The sequence below is a fragment of the Salvelinus fontinalis genome, unplaced genomic scaffold (assembly GCF_029448725.1).
Source record: "Salvelinus fontinalis isolate EN_2023a unplaced genomic scaffold, ASM2944872v1 scaffold_0785, whole genome shotgun sequence".
Taxonomy (NCBI): domain Eukaryota; kingdom Metazoa; phylum Chordata; class Actinopteri; order Salmoniformes; family Salmonidae; genus Salvelinus; species Salvelinus fontinalis.
This window is the reverse complement of record NW_026600994.1, coordinates 55001-79391: the sequence shown is the minus strand read 5'-3', so window position 1 is coordinate 79391 and position 24391 is coordinate 55001. Positions and strand designations below refer to the sequence as shown.

General features: G+C 43.9%; 1 protein-coding gene across 1 annotated transcript in view; it reads left to right on the top strand.

Moving 5' to 3' along the window:
* Positions 1-1549: 1549 nt before the first annotated feature.
* Positions 1550-24391, top strand: part of LOC129847340 (CUB and sushi domain-containing protein 2-like) — a 76808-nt gene continuing 53966 nt past the window's right edge. Inside the window, exons 1-5 of the mRNA XM_055915105.1 lie at positions 1550-1852; positions 2681-2884; positions 5623-5747; positions 19031-19127; positions 22210-22314. Coding sequence (XP_055771080.1) covers positions 2743-2884; positions 5623-5747; positions 19031-19127; positions 22210-22314 — 469 coding nt within the window. The 5' untranslated portion in view covers positions 1550-1852; positions 2681-2742. The remainder of the gene's footprint in view (positions 1853-2680; positions 2885-5622; positions 5748-19030; positions 19128-22209; positions 22315-24391) is intronic.

Genomic DNA, 24391 nt, shown 5'->3' with positions numbered 1-24391 from the left:
TAGCGACTACTAGCTTCTACTAGTGACTACTAGCTTCTACTAGTGACTACTAGCTACTACTAGTGACTACTAGCTAATACCAGTGACTACTAGCTACTACTAGTGAATACTAGTAATTACTAGTAAATACTAGCTTCTACTAGTGACTTCTAGCTACTATTAGTGAATACTAGTGACTACTAGCTAATAATAGCTACTACTAGTGACTACTAGCTTCTACTATTGACTACTAGCTACTACTAGTGACTACTAGCTAATACTAGTGACTACTAGCTACTATTAGTGAATACTAGTGTATATTAGTGAATAATAGCTTCTACTAGTGACTACTAGCTTCTACTAGTGACTACTAGCTTCTACTAGTGACTACTAGCTACTACTAGTGACTACTAGCTAATACTAGTGACTACTAGTGAATACTAGTGAATACTAGTAATTACTAGTGAATACTAGCTTCTACTAGTGACTTTTAGCTACTATTAGTGAATACTAGTGACTACTAGCTAATACTAGCTACTACTACTAAATAGTAGTGACTACTAGCTACTACTAGTGAACACTATTTTCTACTAGTGACTACTAGCTACTACTAGTGAATACTAGTGACTGCTAGCTACTACTAGTGAATACTAGTGACTACTAGCTACTACTAGTGAATACTAGTGACTACTAGCTACTACTCGTGAACACTAGTGACTACTAGCGACTACTAGTGAATACTAGTGAATACTAGTGACTACTAGCTACTACTAGTGAATACTAGTGAATACTAGTGACTACTAGCTACTACTAGTGAAAACTAGTGAATACTAGTGACTTCTAGCTACTACTAGTGACTACTAGCTACTACTACTGACTACTAGCTACTACCAGTGAATACTAGTGACTACGAGCTACTACTAGTTACTACTAGTGAACACTTGTGACTACTAGCTACTACTAGCTACCACTAGTGAATGCTAGTGACTACTAGCTACTACTAGTGAATACTAGTGACTACTAGCTACTACTATCTTGCCTCCACGGATTGATGAAGTATTCTCCAACATGTCACTACTTTATTTTGGCTGGCTGCATCTGTTTCTCAGGATTCATTACCTTACACATATTGTTCATGTGTTTTATCTAGGTTTATCTGTCTCCGTCACTCACTCCTCTTCCTCCCTCTCTCCTTCCTCTTCATTATCCTCTTCCTCCTCGTCTCTCGCTCCTCTTCCTCCTCCTCTCTCTCTCCTCTCCCTCCTCTTCTCACTCCTCATCCTCCTCCTTCTCTCACTCCTCTTCCTCCTCCTCTCTCCCTCCTCTTCCTCATCCTCCTCTCACTCCTCTTCCTCCTCCTCTCTCCCTCCTCTTCCTTCTCCTCTCTCCCTCCTCTTCCTCCTCCTCTCTTCCTCCTCCTCTCTCCCTCCTCCTCTCTTCCTCCTCTTCCTCCTCCTCTCTCCCTCCTCTTCCTCCTCCTCTCTCCCTCCTCTCCCTCCTCCTCCTATCTCCCTCCTCCTCCTCTCTTCCTCCTCCTCTCTTCCTCCTCTTCCTCCTCCTCTCTCCCTCCTCTTCCTCCTCCTCTCTCCCTCCTCTTTCTCCTCCTCTCTTCCACCTCCTCCTCTCACTCCTCTCACGCCTCTTCCTCCTTGTCCTCCTCTTCCTCCTCCTCTCACTCCTCTCCCTCTTTTCCTCCTCTCCCTCCTCGTCTTTCACTCCTCTCTCCTTTCCCTCTCTCATTCCCCTCTCTTTCTCTGTCTCATTCTCTCTTTCTCAGGTGAGTCGCTGCCGTTGGCAACGTCCAATCAGGTTCTGATCCGATTCACCTCCAAAGGCCAATCCAGCTCCAAAGGATTCCACCTGGTGTATCAAGGTAAGACACACACACACACACACACACACACACACACACACACACACACACACACACACACACACACACACACACACACACACACACACAAACACACGCGTACACACACACACACACACACACACTGGAGTACATCTCTCTCCTCTCTGTACCTTTGTGCTTCCCTCTCAGCCTGTTCTAACAGGCCTGTTACTCTACATAATGGATGACTGGGCTTTTAGGCACAGGAGTACCCTAGCACGGTACCAATCCTCCACCACCTTTCTCTGTGTTTGTGTGTGTCTGTGTGCTCGTGTATCTATTTCTGTGTCTGTGTTTGTATGCGCCTCTGTGTGTGTGTGTGCAAGCGTGTGTGCGTGCCTTCAAGTGTGTGTTTGTATGTGCCGTGTCCTTAAATATAGTTTTGTTTCTATGAGGGTTAACTGTGCTATAGATTTACCTATAGATCTCTAACTATGAGGGTTAACTGTGCTATAGATTTACCTATAGATCTCTAACTATGAGGGTTAACTGTGCTATAGATTTACCTATAGATCTCTAACTATGAGGGTTAACTGTGCTATAGATTTACCTATAGATCTCTAACTATGAGGGTTAACTGTGCTATAGATTTACCTATAGATCTCTAACTATGAGGGTTAACTACTATAGAGTTAACTATAGGTCTCTAACTATGAGGGTTAACTGTGCTACAGGGTTACCTATAGGTCTCTAACTATGAGGGTTAACTGTGCTACAGGGTTAACTACAGGCTCTCAGGCTCCTAGATAATCAGTACTTGGTAAAGCTACAGTGCCCAGACAACACTCTCCTTCTCTTCCTCTACAGCGGTGCCGAGGACCAGTGCCACCCAGTGCACTTCAGTCCCAGAGCCCAGGAACGGGCGGAGGATGGGGAACAGCTTTGCTGTGGGAGCCGTGATCCGCTTTGAGTGTTCCCCTGGATACGTATTGGAGGGATCCCCCGCCATAGAGTGTCTGACTGTCCCCAATGCCCTGGCTAACTGGAACTCCTCCGTACCCAGCTGTATAGGTAGGACACAGAGATACACCTGTACAGGTAGGACACAGAGACACACCTGTACAGGTAGGACACAGAGACACGCCTGTATAGGTAGGACATGGAGACACGCCTGTATAGGTAGGACACACAGACACACCTGTATAGATAGGACACACAGACACACCTGTATAGGTAGGACACACAGACACACCTTTATAGGTAGGACACACAGACACGCCTGTACAGGTAGGACACAGAGACACACCTGTATAGGTAGGACACAGAGACACACCTGTACAGGTAGGACACAGAGACACACCTGTATAGGTAGAACACAGAGACACACCTGTATAGGTAGGACACAGAGACACGCCTGTACAGGTAGGACACAGAGACACACCTGTATAGGTAGGACACAGAGACACGCCTGTACAGGTAGGACACAGAGACACACCTGTATAGGTAGGACACAGAGACACACCTGTATAGGTAGGACACAGAGACACACCTGTATAGGTAGGACACAGAGACACACCTGTATAGGTAGGACACAGAGACACACCTGTATAGGTAGGACACAGAGACACACCTGTACAGGTAGGACACAGAGACACACCTGTATAGGTAGGACACAGAGACACACCTGTATAGGTAGGACACAGAGACACACCTGTATAGGTAGGACACACAGACACACCTGTATAGGTAGGACACAGAGACACACCTGTATAGGTAGGACACAGAGATACACCTGTACAGGTAGGACACAGAGACACGCCTGTATAGGTAGGACACAGAGACACACCTGTATAGGTAGGACACAGAGACACACCTGTATAGGTAGGACACACAGACACACCTGTATAGGTAGGACACAGAGACACACCTGTATAGGTAGGACACACAGACACACCTGTATAGGTAGGACACACAGACACATCTGTATAGGTAGGACACAGAGACACACCTGTATAGGTAGGACACACAGACACACCTGTATAGGTAGGACACACAGACACACCTGTATAGGTAGGACACACAGACACACCTGTATAGGTAGGACACACAGACACACCTGTATAGGTAGGACACACAGACACACCTGTATAGGTAGGACACACAGACACACCTGTACAGGTAGGACACACAGACACACCTGTATAGGTAGGACACAGAGACACACCTGTATAGGTAGGACACAGAGACACACCTGTACAGGTAGGACACAGAGACACACCTGTATAGGTAGGACACACAGACACACCTGTATAGGTAGGACACACAGACACACCTGTATAGGTAGGACACAGGGACACACCTGTATAGGTAGGACACAGAGACACGCCTGTATAGGTAGGACACAGAGACACACCTGTAAAGGTAGGACACAGAGACACACCTGTATAGGTAGGACACACAGACACACCTGTATAGGTAGGACACAGTGACACACCTGTATAGGTAGGACACACAGACACACCTGTATAGGTAGGACACAGAGACACACCTGTACAGGTAGGACACAGAGACACACCTGTACAGGTAGGACACAGAGACACACCTGTATAGGTAGGACACAGAGACACACCTGTATAGGTAGGACACAGAGACACACCTGTATAGGTAGGACACACAGACACACCTGTATAGGTAGGACACAGGGACACACCTGTACAGGTAGGACACAGAGACACACCTGTATAGGTAGGACACACAGACACACCTGTATAGGTAGGACACAGAGACACACCTGTATAGGTAGGACCGAGAGACACACCTGTATAGGTAGGACACACAGACACACCTGTATAGGTAGGACACAGAGACACACCCGAATAGGTAGGACACAGAGACACACCTGTACAGGTAGGACACAGAGATACACCTGTATAGGTAGGACACACAGACACACCTGTATAGGTAGGACACAGAGACACACCTGTATAGGTAGGACACACAGACACACCTGTATAGGTAGGACACAGAGACACACCTGTATAGGTAGGACACAGAGATACACCTGTATAGGTAGGACACAGAGACACGCCTGTATAGGTAGGACACAGAGACACACCTGTATAGGTAGGACACAGAGACACACCTGTATAGGTAGGACACACAGACACACCTGTATAGGTAGGACACACAGACACACCTGTATAGGTAGGACACACAGACACACCCGTATAGATAGGACACCCTAGCAACCGGTCCAAACGCATTGACCCTAGCAACCAGTCCAAACGCAGTCATGCGATCACACAGGTGGCAGTACTGCTGTGGGTCATACACACACGCACGCACGCACGCACACACACACACACACACACACACACACACACACACACACACACACACACACACACACACACACACACACACACAAGCACACACAATCACACACAAGCACACGCTAGCCACACACACACTCCTTGAAACCCGCTGATGAGGCAGATGTTGACCTGTGTGCTCCAGTGCAGACACCAGATGTTCTGCTAATCAGCCTGTGGCAGCAGGCAGGGAACATTAGGTTAGAAGATATAGAATGTCTTCCACTGTGTTAGACGAGAAACACAGATACTGAATGTCTTCCACTGTGTGTGCCTTGCATTACACATTTTCGTGATGTCATGATATTTCAGATTTCCATTCTCTAAATGAGAATTTTTTGGGTACATTTTCTTCTCTCTCTATCTTTATGTGCCTTTCTCGCTATTTCAGTTAGTCTCAGTCCCTCTTCCCTCCCTCTCTCTCTTCCTCCTGCCCAGTTCCATGTGGAGGTAATCTGACCCAGCGGACTGGCACCATCCTGTCTCCGGGTTTTCCTGAGCCCTATCTAAACAGCCTCAACTGCGTCTGGAAGATCACGGTCCCGGAAGGATCAGGAATACAGGTATGAATCTCCGACTGTCTAGACTGTCCTCTAGCCTGTCCTCTAGACTGTCATCTAGACTGTCAGCTAGACTGACGGTCCGCTAGACTGTCCTCTAGACTGTCCTCTAGACTGTCCTCTAGACTGTCATCTAGACTGTCCTCTAGACTGTCCTCTAGACTGTCAGCTAGACTGACTGTCCGCTAGACTGTCCTCTAGACTGTCCTCTAGACTGTCCTCTAGACTGTCCTCTAGACTGTCCTCTAGACTGTCATCTAGACTGTCCTCTAGACTGTCCTCTAGACTGTCCTCTAGACTGTCCTCTAGACTGTCATCTAGACTGTCATCTAGACTGTCTGCTAGACTGTCTGCTAGACTGTCCTCTAGACTGTCCGCTAGACTGTCCTCTAGACTGTCCTCTAGACTGTGCTCTAGACTGTCCTCTAGACTGTCCTCTAGACTGTCATCTAGACTGTCCTCTAGACTGTCAGCTAGACTGACTGTCCGCTAGACTGTCCTCTAGACTTTCTCTAGACAGTCCTCTAGACTGTCCTCTAGACTGTCCTCTAGACTGTCTGCTAGACTGTCCTCTAGACAGTCCTCTAGACTGTCCTCTAGACTGCCCTCTAGACTGTCATCTAGACTGTCCTCTAGACTGTCCTCTAGACTGTCCTCTAGACTGTCAGCTAGACTGACTGTCCGCTAGACTGTCCTCTAGACTGTCCTCTAGACAGTCCTCTAGACAGTCCTCTAGACTGTCCTCTAGACTGTCCTCTAGACTGTCCTCTAGACTGCCCGCTAGACCGTCATCTAGACTGTCATCTAGACTGTCATCTAGACTGTCAGCTAGACTGTCCTCTAGACAGTCCTCTAGACTGTCCTCTAGACTGTCCGCTAGACTGCCCGCTAGACTGTCATCTAGACTGCCCTCTAGACTGTCATCTAGACTGCCCTCTAGACTGTCCTCTAGACTGTCATCTAGACTGCCCTCTAGACTGTCATCTAGACTGTCCGCTAGACTGTCCTCTAGACTGCCCTCTAGACTGTCCACTAGACTGTCCTCTAGACTGTCCTCTAGACTGCCATCTAGACTGCCCTCTAGACTGTCATCTAGACTGTCCGCTAGACTGTCCTCTAGACTGTCCGCTAGACTGTCCTCTAGACTGTCCTCTAGACTGCCCTCTAGACTGTCCTCTAGACTGTCCGCTAGACTGTCCTCTAGACTGTCCTCTAGACTGTGCTCTAGACTGTCCTCTAGACTGTCCTCTAGACTGTCATCTAGACTGTCCTCTAGACTGTCAGCTAGACTGACTGTCCGCTAGACTGTCCTCTAGACTTTCTCTAGACAGTCCTCTAGACTGTCCTCTAGACTGTCCTCTAGACTGTCCGCTAGACTGTCCTCTAGACAGTCCTCTAGACTGTCCTCTAGACTGTCAGCTAGACTGACTGTCCGCTAGACTGTCCTCTAGACTGTCCTCTAGACAGTCCTCTAGACTGTCCACTAGACAGTCCTCTAGACTGTCCTCTAGACTGTCCTCTAGACTGTCCTCTAGACTGCCCGCTAGACTGCCCGCTAGACCGTCATCTAGACTGTCATCTAGACTGTCATCTAGACTGTCAGCTAGACTGTCCTCTAGACAGTCCTCTAGACTGTCCTCTAGACTGTCCGCTAGACTGCCCGCTAGACTGTCATCTAGACTGCCCTCTAGACTGCCCTCTAGACTGTCCTCTAGACTGTCATCTAGACTGCCCTCTAGACTGTCATCTAGACTGTCCGCTAGACTGTCCTCTAGACTGCCCTCTAGACTGTCCGCTAGACTGTCCTCTAGACTGTCCTCTAGACTGCCCTCTAGACTGTCCTCTAGACTGTCCTCTAGACAGTCCTCTAGACTGTCCTCAAGACAGTCCTCAAGACAGTCCTCTAGACTGCCCGCTAGACTGTGCTCTAGACTGTCCGCTAGACTGTCCTCTAGACTGTCCTCTAGACTGTCCGCTAGACTGTCCTCTAGACTGTCATCTAGACTGTCATCTAGACTGTCTGCTAGACTGTCCTCTAGACTGTCCTCTAGACTGTGCTCTAGACTGTCCTCTAGACTGTCCTCTAGACTGTCATCTAGACTCTCCTCTAGACTGTCAGCTAGACTGACTGTCCGCTAGACTGTCCTCTAGACTGTCCTCTAGACAGTCCTCTAGAATGTCCTCTAGACTGTCCTCTAGACTGCCCGCTAGACTGTCCTCTAGACAGTCCTCTAGACTGTCATCTAGACTGCCCTCTAGACTGTCATCTAGACTGCCCTCTAGACTGTCCTCTAGACTGTCATCTAGACTGCCCTCTAGACTGTCATCTAGACTGTCCGCTAGACTGTCCTCTAGACTGCCCTCTAGACTGTCCACTAGACTGTCCACTAGACTGTCCTCTAGACTGTCCTCTAGACTGTCCTCTAGACTGTCCTCTAGACTGTCATCTAGACTGCCCTCTAGACTGCCATCTAGACTGCCCTCTAGACTGTCATCTAGACTGCCCTCTAGACTGTCATCTAGACTGCCCTCTAGACTGCCCTCTAGACTGTCATCTAGGCTGTCCGCTAGACTGTCCTCTAGACTGTCCGCTAGACTGTCCTCTAGACTGTCCTCTAGACTGCCCTCTAGACTGTCCTCCAGACTGTCCTCTAGACAGTCCTCTAGACTGTCCTCTAGACAGTCCTCTAGACAGTCCTCTAGACTGTCCTCTAGACTGTCCGCTATACTGCCCGCTAGACTGTGCTCTGACTGTCCGCTAGACTGCCCGCTAGACTGTGCTCTAGACTGTCCGCTAGACTGTCCGCTAGACTGTCCTTTAGACTGTCCACTAGACTGTCCTCTAGACTGTCCTCTAGACTGTCTGCTAGACTGTTCTCTAGACTGTCCTCTAGACTGTCCTCTAGACTGTCCTCTAGACTGTCGGCTAGACTGACTGTCCGCTAGACTGTCCTCTAGACTGTCCTCTAGACAGTCCTCTAGACTGTCCTCTAGACTGTCCTCTAGACTGTCCGCTAGACTGTCCTCTAGACAGTCCTCTAGACTGTCCTCTAGACTGTCCTCTAGACTGCCCGCTAGACTGTCATCTAGACTGTCATCTAGACTGTCCTCTAGACTGTCCGCTAGACTGTCCTCTAGACTGTCCTCTAGACTGTCCTCTAGACTGTCCTCTAGATATTTAATACAGCGACAGTCCTCTAGACTGTCCTCTAGACTGTCCTCTAGATATTTAATACAGCGACAGTCCTCTAGACCGTCCTCTAGACTGTCCTCTAGATATTTAATACAGCGACAGTCCTCTAGACCGTCCTCTAGACTGTCCTCTAGACCATCCTCTAGAGTGTCCGCTAGATATTTAATACAGCGACAGTCCTCTAGACCGTCCTCTAGACTGTCCTCTAGATATTTAATACAGCGACAGTCCTCTAGACCGTCCTCTAGACTGTCCTCTAGACCATCCTCTAGAGTGTCCTCTAGATATTTAATACAGCGACAGTCCTCTAGACCGTCCTCTAGACTGTCCTCTAGACTGTCCTCTAGACTGTCCGCTAGACTGTCCGCTAGACTGTCCTCTAGACCGTCCTCTAGACTGTCCTCTAGATATTTAATACAGCGACAGTCCTCTAGACTGTCCTCTAGACTGTCCTCTAGATATTTAATACAGCGACAGTCCTCTAGACTGTCCTCTAAACTGTCCGCTAGACTGTCATCTAGACTTTCCTCTAGACTGCCCTCTAGACTGTCCTCTAGAGTGTCCGCTAGATATTTAATACAGCGACAGTCCTCTAGACTGTCCTCTAGACCATCCTCTAGAGTGTCCTCTAGATATTTAATACAGCGACAGTCCTCTAGACTGTCCTCTAGATATTTAATACAGCGACAGTCCTCTACAAGCTTTTAATGAGTCTCTCTGTTTATCAGATGCTTTTATTCATCAAAGGTCAAAGGTTCAAAGGTTATCTGAAGTCAGTCTGGATTTTACACCTAGTTGATGCATTAGAAGTCCGCATCCGTCCACACCCCACGGTTCTTCCACTGTCTGTGTTCTGGCTGTCACCCCCCAAAAACATATCAGGACAAAAAAAAAGTGTTTGACTGAGTTTATATGAGTCACCAACACGTTTTTCAAACATTTTTGTAAATCAAAAGTGTTCTGAAGACAAGCTACTGCCGTCTTCACACCTCGGTAACATTTTACTGTCGGTGTCCTAAAGTGACATGCATTTGAAGTGTTATAAACAGTTATGTACTTATACTACAAGATGAGAGTATCACAACATATATATTTTTTAAGATCTCAAAGGAAAGTAGGCAAATGGGACCACAAATGCGATTCCCAAACCATCCATAACGAAGCCATCACCTACAGAGAGATGAACCTGGAGAAGAGTCCCCGAAGCAAGATGGTCCTGGGGCTCTGTTCACAAAACACAAACACACCCCACAGAGCCCCAGGACAGCAACACAATTAGACCCAACCAAATCATGAGAAAACAAAAAGATAATTACTTGACACATTGGAAAGAATTAACAAAAAAACTGAGCAAACTAGAATGCTATTTGGCCCTAAACAGAGAGTACACAGTGGCAGAATACCTGACCACTGTGACTGACCCAAACTTAAGGAAAGCTTTGACTATGTACAGACTCAGTGAGCATAGCCTTGCTATTGAGAAAGGCCGCCGTAGGCAGACCTGGCTCTCAAGAGAAGACAGGCTATGTGCACACTGCCCACAAAATGAGGTGGAAACTGAGCTGCACTTCCTAACCTCCTGCCCAATGTATGACCATATTAGAGACACATATTTCCCTCAGATTACACAGATCCACAAAGAATTAGAAAACAAATCAATTTGTGATAAACTCCCATATCTACTGGGTGAAATACCACAGTGTACCATCACAGCAGCAAGATTTGTAACCTGTTGCCACAAGCAAAGGGCAACCAGTGAAGAACAAATCCCATTGTAAATACAATCCATAATTATGGTGATTTATTTTCCCTTTTGTACTTTAACTATTTGCACAGTGTTACAACACTGTACTGTATATTGACATACTATGACATTTGAAATGTCTTTATTCTTTGTGAGTGTAATATTTACTGTTATCGTTAAATTCTCTTTTTGTTTGTCTGTTTCCCATGCCAATAAAACCTTTTGAAGAGAGAGAGAGATGAGTCCAAAACTGCACCCTAATCCCTATATAGTGCACTGCTACCCCTTAGGTCAAAATTAGTGCAGTGTGTAGTGAATAGCGTGTCGTTTGGGATGTGCAGTGTTTGGTCAACTAAAGCCGCTCTCATCCCCAGACTACAGGGAGGGAATTATGTGATTTGATATCATGTTGTTACTAGCTTCTATTCCCTGTGTTAATTCTAGGTGATTGTAATATCTTGTTGTTTCTCTACAGTCTTGGCCCTTCGTCTCTCCTCTACTTCTAGGTGAATGTAATATCTTGTTGTTTCTCTACAGTCTTGGCCCTTCGTCTCTCCTCTAATTCTAGGTGATTGTAATATCTTGTTGTTTCTCTACAGTCTTGGCCCTTCGTCTCTCTAATTCTAGGTGATTGTAATATCTTGTTGTTTCTCTACAGTCTTGGCCCTTCGTCTCTCCTCTAATTCTAGGTGATTGTAATATCTTGTTGTTTCTGTACAGTCTTGGCCCTTCGTCTCTCCTCTACTTCTAGGTGAATGTAATATCTTGTTGTTTCTGTACAGTCTTGGCCCTTCGTCTCTCCTCTAATTCTAGGTGATTGTAATATCTTGTTGTTTCTCTACAGTCTTGGCCCTTCGTCTCTCCTCTAATTCTAGGTGATTGTAATATCTTGTTGTTTCTCTACAGTCTTGGCCCTTCGTCTCTCCTCTAATTCTAGGTGATTGTAATATCTTGTTGTTTCTCTACAGTCTTGGCCCTTCGTCTCTCCTCTAATTCTAGGTGATTGTAATATCTTGTTGTTTCTCTACAGTCTTGGCCCTTCGTCTCTCCTCTACTTCTAGGTGATTGTAATATCTTGTTGTTTCTGTACAGTCTTGGCCCTTCGTCTCTCCTCTAATTCTAGGTGATTTTAATATCTTCCTGTTTCTGTACAGTCTTGGCCCTTCGTCTCTCCTCTAATTCTAGGTGATTTTAATATGTTGTTTCTGTACAGTCTTGGCCCTTCGTCTCTCCTCTAATTCTAGGTGATTTTAATATCTTATTGTTTCTGTACAGTCTTGGCCCTATGTCCTGCATTTTGATAACACGCCAGTAGTACAGACCGTCTTTAGAGAAATAGAGATAGTGGTTTTGTGGGGGAAGAAGCTTTTATGCCCAGGGGTTGAGGAGCGAGAGAGATAATAATCAGAGCTGCATTTTAACATCTCCACAGTTAATTACATTAGGCACACCATCAAATCACATTGTATTTGTCACACATTCTGAATACAACAGGTGTAGAACTTACCGTGAAATGCTTACTTACAAGCCCCCTAACCAACAATGCAGTTCAAGAAATAGAGTTAAGAAAATATTTACTAAATAAGAAAATTACATGACAATAACAAGGCTATATATAGTATGTACCGGTACCGAGTCATTGTGTGGGCCTACAGGTTAGTTGAAGTAATTTGTACATGCATATGACTTTCCCGAATTGGGCAATTTAATTCATACTAGAGGCTGCTCCAAGCCGGCGGAAAAAGTGATATTCGGTGGGGACTTCTTGTCCAACTCACCATCCACCTCTTCCGAGTATATTACTTGCTAACGTTTAGTCTCTGGACAATAAAATAGACATGCTCAGGGCGAGGATCTCCTTCCAGAGATACAGCAGTGACTGTAACATACTCTGTTTCATGGAATCTCCGGATATCCTGTCCCCATCCATACATCCAGCTGGGTTCTCAGTACAGACAGGAATAAAGAAGTCTCCAGGAAGAAGAAGGCGGGTGGTGTATGTTTCATAAATAACGACTCATGGTGTGATTGTGAAAATTTACAGACACTCAAGTCCTTTTGTGACCTAGAAAACCTCACAATCAAAGGCCGACCGTATTACCTCCCAAGAGAATTCCCTTCAGTTATAGTCACAGCCGTGTATATTCCCCTTCAAACCGACACCACGACAGCCCTCAAGGAACAACACTGGACTTTATGCAAACTGGAAACCACATATCCTGAGGAAACATTTATTGTAGCTGGGGATTTTAACAAATCATATCTGAGGAAAATGCTACCAAAGTTCTATCAACACATTGATTGTAGTACTTCCTGTAACCATGTTATAATAATAACCATGTTATTTCGCTGGTAAAACACTCAACCACTCCTATTCTCTCTTCCTGGATGCCTACAAGGCCGTCCCTCCCTTAGGCAAATCATATCTCAACTCCATTTTTGCTCCACCCTTCCTATAGGCAGAAACTCAAACTGGAAGTACCAATGCTAAGGTCTATTCAATGCTGGTCTGACCAATCGGAATCCATGCTTCAAGATTGTTTGATCATGTGGACTGGGACATCTTCCGGGTAGCCTCTGAGAATAACATTGACGTATACACGGACACGGTGACTGAGTTCATCAGGAAGTGTATAGGGGATGTTGTTCCCACTGTGACTATTAAAACCCAAACCAGAAACCGTGGATAGATGGCAGCATTCACACTAATCTGGAAGAGCAAACCACCGCATTTAACCAGGGCAAGGTGACTGGGAAATATAGTTGTGTAACGATTGTTCTCCTCCTCGTCTGAGATCGCCTGGATCGGACCAAAACGCAGCGTGTTGTGAAGACATGATGAATTTATTCAGACAAGACGAACACGAAGTACACTTGAGAAATTACAAAAAACAATAAAACGACGTAGACCGACCTGGACATGAGAACTTACATAACACGAAGAACGCACGAACAGGAACAGACTAAACAAACGAAACAGTCCCGTGTGGTACATACACAGACACGGAAGACAATCACCCACAAACAAACGGTGTGAACAGGCTACCTTAATATGGTTCTCAATCAGAGGAAACGTCAAACACCTGCCCCTGATTGAGAACCATATAAGGCTAATTAACAATGAAACTAAACATAGAAACAAACAACATAGACTGCCCACCCAGCTCACGTCCTGACCAACTAAACAAAGCTAAACAAAGGAAAATAAGGTCAGGAACGTGACAGGTTGAATACAAACAGTGCAGTTATTCCCTCCGTAAGGCAATGAAACAGGCACAGCGTCAGTACAGAGACAAAGTGGAGTCACAATTCAACGACATCCCAGACAAGCTAAACAACTTCTTTGAGGATAACACAGTGCCATTGACGCGGGCTCTCGTTCTCCATGGCCGACATGAATAAGACATTTAAGTGTGTTAATCTTCGCAAGGCTGCCGGCCCAGACGGCATCGCTAGCTGCGTCCTCAGAGCATGCGCAGATCAGCTGGCTGGGGTGTTTACAGACATATTCAATCTTTCCCTATCCCAGTCTGTTGTCCTCACTTGCTTCAAGATGTCCACCATTGTTCCTGTATCCAAGAAAGCAAAAGTAACTGAACTAAATGACTATTGCCCCGTAGCACTCACTTCTGTCATCATGAAGTGCTTTGAGAGGCTAGTTAAGGATCATATTGCCTCTACCTTCCTAGACAAACTTCAATTTGCTTACCCCAGGCGTTGCAATTGCCATTGCACTGCCCTATCCCATCTGGACAAGAGGGATACCTTATGTAAGAATGGTGTTTATTGATTACAGCTCAGCCTTCAACACCATAGTACCATAGTAGCTCATCATTAAGTCGAGGTCCTGGGTTTGACCCCCGCCCTGTGAAACTGGGTCCTGGACTTCCTGACGGGCCGCCCCCTGGTGGTGAAGGTAGGAAACAACACCTAAAACTTTGCTGATCCTCAACACTGGGGCCCCACAAGGTAGAGTGCTCAGCCCCCTCCTGTACATCCCTGTTCACCCATGACTGCGCAGCCACACACGCCTTCAACTCAATCATCAAGTTTGCAGACGACACAACAGTAGTAGGTCTGATTACCAACAGGGACCAGACAGCAGGGAGGAGGTGAGGGCCCTGGCGGAGTGGTGCCAGGAAAATAACCTCACACTCAACGTCAACAAAATGAAGGCACTGATCGTGGAATTCAGGAGCAGAGGGAGCACGCCCCTTTCCACATTGACGGACAGCAGTGGAGAAGGTGAAAAGCTTCAAGATCCTCGGCGTACACATCACTGACGATCTGAAATGGTCCATCAACACAGACAGTGTGGTGAAGAAGGGGCCCAAGTTGTCTTGGCCGCTAAGACAATCACACACTTTTACAGATGCACAATTGAGAGCATCCTATTGGGCTCTCCAGAGGGTGGTGAGGTCCGCCCAACGCATCACCGGTGGCACCCTCCAGGACAACTACACCGCCCGATGTCACAGGAAGGCCAAGAAGATCATCGAGGACAACAACCACCCGAGCCACTGCCTGTTCACCCCGCTATCATCCAGAAGGCGAGGCCAGTACAGGTGCATCAAAGCGGGGACCGAGATACTGAAAAACAGCTTCTATCTCAGGGCCATCTGAATGTTAAATAACCTTCACTAGCCGGCTACCACCCGGGTTACTCAGCCCTGCACCTCAGAGGCTGCTGCCCAATATTCATAGACATGGAATCACTGGTCACTTTAATAATGTTAACATACTGCTTTACGCATTTCATATGCATATACTGTATTCTATTCTACTGTATTCTAGTCTACTGTATTCTATTCTACTGTATTCTATTCCACTGTATTCTATTCCACTGTATTCTATTCTACTGTATTCTATTCTACTGTATTATATTCCACTGTATTCTATTCTACTGTATTCTAGTCTACTATATTCTATTCTACTGTATTCTATTCTACTGTATTCTATTCCACTGTATTCTATTCTACTGTATTCTAGTCTACTGTATTCTATTCTACTGTATTCTATTCTACTGTATTCTAGTCTACTGTATTCTATTCCACTGTATTATATTCTACTGTATTCTATTCTACTGTATTATTTTCTACTGTATTCTATTCCAATGCCACTCAGACATTGCTCATCCTAATGTTTATATTTCTTAGTTCAATTATTTTACTTTTAGATGTGTGTGTATTGTTGTGAATTGTTAGATATTACTGCACTGTTGGAGCCAGAAACACAAGCATTTCTCTACACCCGCAACAAATATGTGTATGTGACAGATACAATTTGATTTGATGTAGGGGGTAAAGTGACTATGCATAGATAATAAGCAGTAAGTATCAGCAGTGTAAAATCATAGGGCGGGGTGTCAATATAAATAATCTGGGTGGCCATTTCATGAATTGTTCAGCAGTCTTATGGCTTGTGAGTAGAAGATGTTTAGAAGCCTCTTGGACCTAGATTTGGCACTCCGGTACCGCTTTCTGTGCGGTAGCAGAGAGAAGAGTCTATGACTTTGGTGACTGGAGCCTTTTGACAATTTTTAGGGCCTTCCTCTGACACCGCTTAGTGTAGAGGTCCTGGATGGTAGGAAGCTTGGCCCCAGTGATGTACTGGGCCGTACGCACTACCCTCTGTAGCACCTTACAGTCAGATGCCGAGCAGTTGCCATACCAGGTGGTGATGCAACCGGTCAGGATGCCCTCGATGGTGAAGCTGTAGAACTTTTTGAGGATCTGGGGACCCATGCCATATCTTTTTAGTTTCCTGAGGGGGAAATGGTTTTGTCGTGTCCTCTTCACGGCTGTCTTGGTGTGTTTGGACCATGTTAGTTTGTTGGTGATGGACACCAAGGAACTTGAAGCTCTCAACCTGCTCCACTACAGCCCTGTCGATGTTAATGGGGCCCTGTTCAGCCCACCTTTTCCTGTAGTCCACGATCAGCTCCTTTGTCTTGATCACATTGAGGGAGAGGTTGTCGTCCTGGCACCACACTGCCAGGTCTCTGACCTCCTTATAGGCTGTCTCATCGCTGCCGGTGACCAGGCCTACCACTGTTGTTTCGTCAGCAAACTTAATGATGGTGTTGGAGTCGTGTTTGGCCACGCAGTCGTGGGTGAACAGGGAGTACAGGAGGGGACTGAGCACACACCCCTGAGGGGTCCCCGTGTTAAAGATCAGCATGGCAGATGTGTTGTTGCCTACCCTTACCACCTGGGGGGTGGCCCGTCAGGAAGTCCAGGATCCAGCTGCGGAGGGAGGTGTTTAGTCCCAGGGTCTTAGCTTAGTGATGAGCTTTGTGGGCACTACCCATCAAATTTATTTTTTAAAGCCCTTTTCAGAGAGAGAGAGAGAGAGAGAATTAGAGGGAGCATACTAAAATCCACACAGGACACCGGATAAGACAGGAGAAATACTCCAGATATAACAGACTGACCCTAGTCCCCGAACACATAAACTATTGCAGCATAAATACTGGAGGCTGAGACAGGAGGGTTCAAGAGACACTGTGGCCCTGCCAAACAGTCAGGATATAACCCCGCCCACTTTGCCAAAGCACAGCCCCTGCACCACTAGAGGGATATCTTCAACTACCAACTTACCATCCTGGGACAAGGCCGAGTATAGCCCACGAACCCGACGAGTGTAATAGCTGGTATTGTAGGATTCAATCTTAGTCCTGTATTGACGCTTTGACATTTTGATGGCTCATCGGTAGAGAGATACAGAGAGAGATAAAGAGAGGGAGAGAGATACAGAGAGATAAGGAGAGAGAGATAAAGAGAGAGATACAGAGAGAGAGAGAGATACAGAGTGAGAGAGAGATACAGAGAGAGAGAGAGATACACAGAGAGAGAGAGAGAGATACAGAGAGAGAGAGAGAGAGATACAGAGAGAGAGATACAGAGAAAGATACAGCGAGAGAGATACAGAGAGAGAGATAAAGAGATAAAGATAAAGATAGAAATACAGAGATAGATACAGAGAGCGAGATAAAGAGAGAGAGAGATAAGGAGAGAGATAAAGAGAGAGAGAGAAATACAGAGAGAGATATACAAAGAGATAGATACAGAGAGAAATACAGAGAAAGAGAGAAAGAGAGAGAGAGATAGAAACACAGAGAGAGACACAGAGAGAGAGATAAGGAGAGAGAGATAAGGAGAGAGATAAAGAGAGAGAGAGAAATACAGAGCGAGAGAGAGAGAGATACAGAGAGAGATACAGATAGAGAGAGATACAGAGAGAGAGATACAGAGAGAGATACATAGAGAGCCCTTGCACATTGACTCAGTACTGGTACTTCCTGTATATAATAATGTTATTACCTGGTACTTCCTGTATATAGCCTTGTTATTACCTGGTACTTCCAGTATATAGCCATGTTATAACCTGGTACTTCCTGTATATAACCATGTTATTACCTCGTACTACCTGTATATAACCATGTTATAACCTGGTACTTCCTGTATATAACCATGTTATTACCTGGTACTTTCTGTATATAGCCATGTTATTACATCATACCCCTCGCCTCGGTACTGGTACCCCGTGTACACAGACAAGTTATCGTTACTCACTGTGTATATCTCCCTTGTGTTATTATTGATTTCTATATTTTTTTTTTCTCTCTGTATTGCTGGGAAGGGCCCGTAAGCATTTCACTGTTAGTCTTCACCTTTTGTTTACGAAGCACATGTGACAAATGCAACTTGATTTTTTGGGGGAAAATGGGCCAAGTACATGACATGAGGTATGATTCCCAAACAGACATTTGGGACGGAGAGAAAACGTGGAGTGACACGTTGGGAGCCCTTTGTGGGTCCCTTGATTTTCACTATCTCTGATGCTCTGCTTTCTGCTTTGCTCTTGTTGAGGTTGTGGAGAAAGAGGAGGATGGAGGAAGAGGAGAGATGACAGTATAGAGGAGGATGGGGGAAGAGAGGAGAGATAGTAAACAGAAAGAGGAGGATGGGGTAAAGAGACATCTCTTCACCTCTCCTCTCTTCTTCTCTCCACCCTTCACCTCTCCTCTCCTCTCTTCACCTCTCCTCTCCTCATGTCCCTTCTTTCTCTCTCCTCTCCTCCCCTCTCTTCACCTCTCCTCTCCTCCCTTCACCTCTCCTCTCTTCTTCTCTCCACCCTTCACCTCTCCTCTCCTCTCTTCACCTCTCCTCTACTCCTCTCTCTTCACCTCTCCTCTCTTCTTCTCTCCACCCTTCACCTCTCCTCTCCTCTCTTCACCTCTCCTCTACTCCTCTCTCTTCACCTCTCCTCTCTTCACCTCCCCTCCCTCCACCTCTCCTCTCTTCACCTCTCCTCTCCTCAAATCCCCTCTTTCTCTCCTCTCCTCAGATCCAGGTGATCAGTTTTGTGACTGAACAGAACTGGGATTCTCTAGAGGTGTTTGATGGAGGAGACAACAGTGACACCATGCTGGGCAGCTTCTCAGGCGAGTCTCTCGCTCCTTTCCTCTTTCTTTCTGTCTCTTCCTCTCTTTCTCTCTTTCTCTTTCTCTGTGTGTTGGTGGAGTGTTTCACCTTGCTGTTTAGCTTCGGTGGGGATGGTTAAGTTAATGCCTTTTTCAAAACCACCAAATGTCTCCTGAGTTGCTCAGTACTACCATCACAGCCTGTCCGTTACCGGTGAGTAACCCACCGTGACCCGTTACTCTGCTACTCAATAGTGGAAACAGAGAGCAGCAGCAAGTCACTATTGATCTGCGTTACGGACTGTTGAGTGTATCAATACTGAGCTCAACGAGAGGAGAGGCATTAGGATGTGTATTGTTGAAAAGGTTTATTTTAAAGATTTATTTTAGAGATCAAGTGACTCATTAGTTTATCCTCTGTTAAAGTTTAACCTCATCATATAACGATACTATAGAGCTCTTCCCTGTGTTTCTCATTTTGGAATGAGACCAGGTTTTAAATTGTTTCGTATGGAGAAACACACAGGAATCACAGATGCCAGATGAAAACTTCACCATGGTGTTAAGACGAATAAGCCAATCAGAGTGATTCAGAGCAGGCCATGTGACCAGGGTGTAGTCGAACCAGGAAGTCTGAACCGAAGCCAAGGATTCCATCAGTCCTGTACTCCGTCTTCAGTAATCAGTTCACTGTAAAGTCTATACCTGTTATATTCGACGCATGTGACAAATATCAATAGATGTTATATTTTACCTTTATTTAACGAGGCAAGTCAGTTAACCTGTCTAGGATCAGCGTGGCGCTAGCGGCACACCCCCCCCCCCCCCACTGAAAAACCAGTGCCGCGAAATTCAAAAAAAATATTTTTTTAAAATATTTAACTTTCACACATTAAAGTCCAATACAGCTAATGAAAGACACAGATCTTATGAATCCAGTCAACATTTCCGATTTTTAAAATGTTTTACAGGGAAGACACAATATGTAAAGATGTACATCTATTACCTAAAAACACATTAGCATATTCCACCATCTTTTATTTGTCCACCAACACCAGTAGCCATCACCAATTCGGCTAAACTAAGATATTTATAGCCCCTAACCAACAAAAAAACTCATTAGATGACAGTCTGATAACATATTTATGGTATGGGATAGGTTTTGTTAGAAAAAAGTGCATATTTCAGGTATATGGCATAGTTTACAATTGCACCCACCATCACAAATGGACTAGAATAATTACAATGAGCAACGTGTTTACCTAACTACTAATCATCAAACATTTCGTAAAAATACACAGCATACACGAATCGAAAGACACAGATCCTGTGAATACAGACAATATTTCAGATTTTCTAAGTGTCTTACAGCGAAAACACAATAAATCGTTATATTAGCTTAGCACATAGCAATTAGCAGCCCAGCATTGATTCTAGCCAAAGTGAGCGATAAAAGTCAACATCGCCAAAAGATATTAATTTTTTCACTAACCTTCTCAGAATTCTTCCGATGACACTCCTGTAACATCACATTACAACATGCATATACAGTTTGATCGAAAATGTTTATATTTAGCCACCAAAATCATGGTTAGACAATGTGAAATGTAACTCGGCTGGTCAGAATTTGTCCTTGCGCCACTTAGACAGTGATCTACTCTTATACATAAATACTCATAAACGTGACTAAAAAATATAGGGTGGACAGGGATTGATAGACAATTTAATTCTTAATACAATTGCGTTATTACATTTTTTAATTTATCCTTACTTTTCAATACAGTTTGCGCCAAGCGAAGCTACGTCAAAAAACATGGCGTCCTAAGCCACTAAAATGTTTCGACAGAAACACGATTTATCATAATAAAAATGTCCTACCTTGAGCTGTTCTTCCATCAGTATCTTGGGCAAAGGATCCTTTCTTGGGAGAAATCGTCTTTTGGTGGAAAGCTGTCCTCTTGCCATGTGGAAATGTCAACTACGTTCGGGATGAACTGAAAAGCGTGTCCAACTTTTCACATCGTTGCAAAAATAAATGTCACAAAATCGCACTAAACGGATATAAATTGCTATAAAACGCTTTAAATTAACTACTTTGTGATGTTTGTAACTCCTATAACGAGTGAAAAGATGACCGGAGAAATATAACAGGCTAAACTAATGCTTGGAACAGGAGAGGGTCGGTGTCTTCCACGCGCGTTACGCAGCAAGAAAAGACTTGCTAGCTAAAGGTTTTTTTCATTTGTAGGGCCTGTGAACGAGCAATCGAGCCCGTTGGAATCGTCATCACGTAAAGGCATCCAGGGGAAGACGTAAGAAGTGTCCGTATAGTCATAGCAACGACAGTGCCCGTTTAAATGACTTCAGAAAAGTGGCCAACGTTTCTCAAATCTGACTCCATGTCAGGGAAATTGCTGTAGAATGGGCTCTGTTCCACTTAGAGACAAAATTTCAACTCCTATAGAAACTATAGACTGTTTTCTATCCAATAATAATAATAATATGCATATTGTACGATCAAGGATTTTGTGGGAAGCCGTTTAAAAAATTAGCCACATTAGCATAAATAGTCTAAACAGCGCCCCCATCCCCAACAGGTTAAGAACAAATTCTTATTTACAATGACGTTCTACTGGGGAAGGGTGGGTTAACTGCCTTGTTCAGGGACAGAACGACAGATTTTTACCTCGTCAGCTCGGGGATTCAATCCAGCAACCTTTTCGGTTACTAGTCCAACTCTCTAACCACTAGGCTACCTGCTGGTTACTAGTCCAACACTCTAACCACTAGGCTACCTGCTGGTTACTGGCCCAACACTCTAACCACTAGGCTACCTGCTGGTTACTAGTCCAACACTCTAACCACTAGGCTACCTGCTGGTTACTAGCCTAACACTCTAACCACTAGGCTACCTGCCTCCCCAGTTGACCTGCTCTGTTAAATCTCTCTTTCATGAAACACGCGTCATTATGAATGAACGCCTATCTGTTTTTACAAGCGGTATGACATCGTCTGTCCTCCTACTATAACCACTGTCAGATTAATACGGCTTGATGAAGAGGTGAATGTGTTGATGAAGAGTACTATCGGTCTGCCCCTGCAGGAACGACGGTCCCGGCTCTCCTGAACAGCACGTCCAACCAGCTCTACCTCCACTTCTTCTCTGACATCAGCGTGTCTGCTGCCGGCTTCAGGCTGGAATACAAGAGTAAACAAACACCTTGAATTATACTATAGTATCAATGGGATGTGTCCTAGTAAATTATACAATAGTATCAATGGGATGTGTCCTAGTGAATTATAGTATAGTATCAATGGGATGTGTCCTAGTGAAATATACCATATTATTAATGTGATGTGTAGTGTCCTAGTGAAATATACCATATTATTAATGTGATGTGTAGTGTCCTAGTGAAATATACCATATTATTAATGTGATGTGTAGTGTCCTAGTGAAATATACCATATTATTAATGTGATGTGTCCTAGTGAAATATACCATATTATTAATGTGATGTGTAGTGTCCTAGTGAAATATACCATATTATTAATGTGATGTGTCCTAGTGAAATATACCATATTATTAATGTGATGTGTAGTGTCCTAGTGAAATATACCATATTATTAATGTGATGTGTAGTGTCCTAGTGAAATATACCATATTATTAATGTGATGTGTAGTGTCCTAGTGAAATATACCATATTATTAATGTGATGTGTAGTGTCCTAGTGAAATATACCATATTATTAATGTGATGTGTAGTGTCCTAGTGAAATATACTATATTATTAATGTGATGTGTAGTGTCCTAGTGAAATATACCATATTATTAATGTGATGTGTAGTGTCCTAGTGAAATATACCATATTATTAATGTGATGTGTAGTGTCCTAGTGAAATATACCATATTATTAATGTAATGTGTAGTGTCCTAGTGAAATATACCATATTATTAATGTGATGTGTAGTGTCCTAGTGAAATATACTATAGTATGAATGTGATGTGTAGTGTCCTAGTGAAATATACTATATTATTAATGTGATGTGTAGTGTCCTAGTGAAATATACCATATTATTAATGTGATATGTAGTGTCCTAGTGAAATATACCATATTATTAATGTGATATGTAGTGTCCTAGTGAAATATACCATATTATTAATGTGATGTGTAGTGTCCTAGTGAAATATACCATATTATTAATGTGATGTGTAGTGTCCTAGTGAAATATACTATAGTATGAATGTGATGTGTAGTGTCCTAGTGAAATATACCATATTATTAATGTGATGTGTAGTGTCCTAGTGAAATATACTATATTATTAATGTGATGTGTAGTGTCCTAGTGAAATATACTATATTATTAATGTGATGTGTAGTGTCCTAGTGAATTATACTATATTATCAATAGGATGTGTCCTAGTGAATTATACTATATTATCAATGGGATATGTCCTAGTGAATTATACTATATTATTAATGTGATGTGTAGTGTCCTAGTGAAATATACCATATTATTAATGTGATGTGTAGTGTCCTAGTGAAATATACCATATTATTAATGTGATGTGTAGTGTCCTAGTGAAATATACCATATTATTAATGTGATGTGTAGTGTCCTAGTGAAATATACCATATTATTAATGTGATGTGTAGTGTCCTAGTGAAATATACCATATTATTAATGTGATGTGTAGTGTTCTAGTGAAATATACCATATTATTAATGTGATGTGTAGTGTCCTAGTGAAATATACCATATTATTAATGTGATGTGTCCTAATGAAATATACCATATTATTAATGTGATGTGTGGTGTCCTAGTGAAATATACCATATTATTAATGTGATGTGTCCTAGTGAAATATACCATATTATTAATGTGATGTGTAGTGTCCTAGTGAAATATACCATATTATTAATGTGATGTGTAGTGTCCTAGTGAAATATACCATATTATTAATGTGATGTGTAGTGTCCTAGTGAAATATACCATATTATTAATGTGATGTGTAGTGTCCTAGTGAAATATACCATATTATTAATGTGATGTGTAGTGTCCTAGTGAAATATACTATATTATTAATGTGATGTGTAGTGTCCTAGTGAAAATACCATATTATTAATGTGATGTGTAGTGTCCTAGTGAAATATACCATATTATTAATGTGATGTGTAGTGTCCTAGTGAAATATACTATATTATTAATGTGATGTGTAGTGTCCTAGTGAAATATACCATATTATTAATGTGATGTGTAGTGTCCTAGTGAAATATACCATATTAT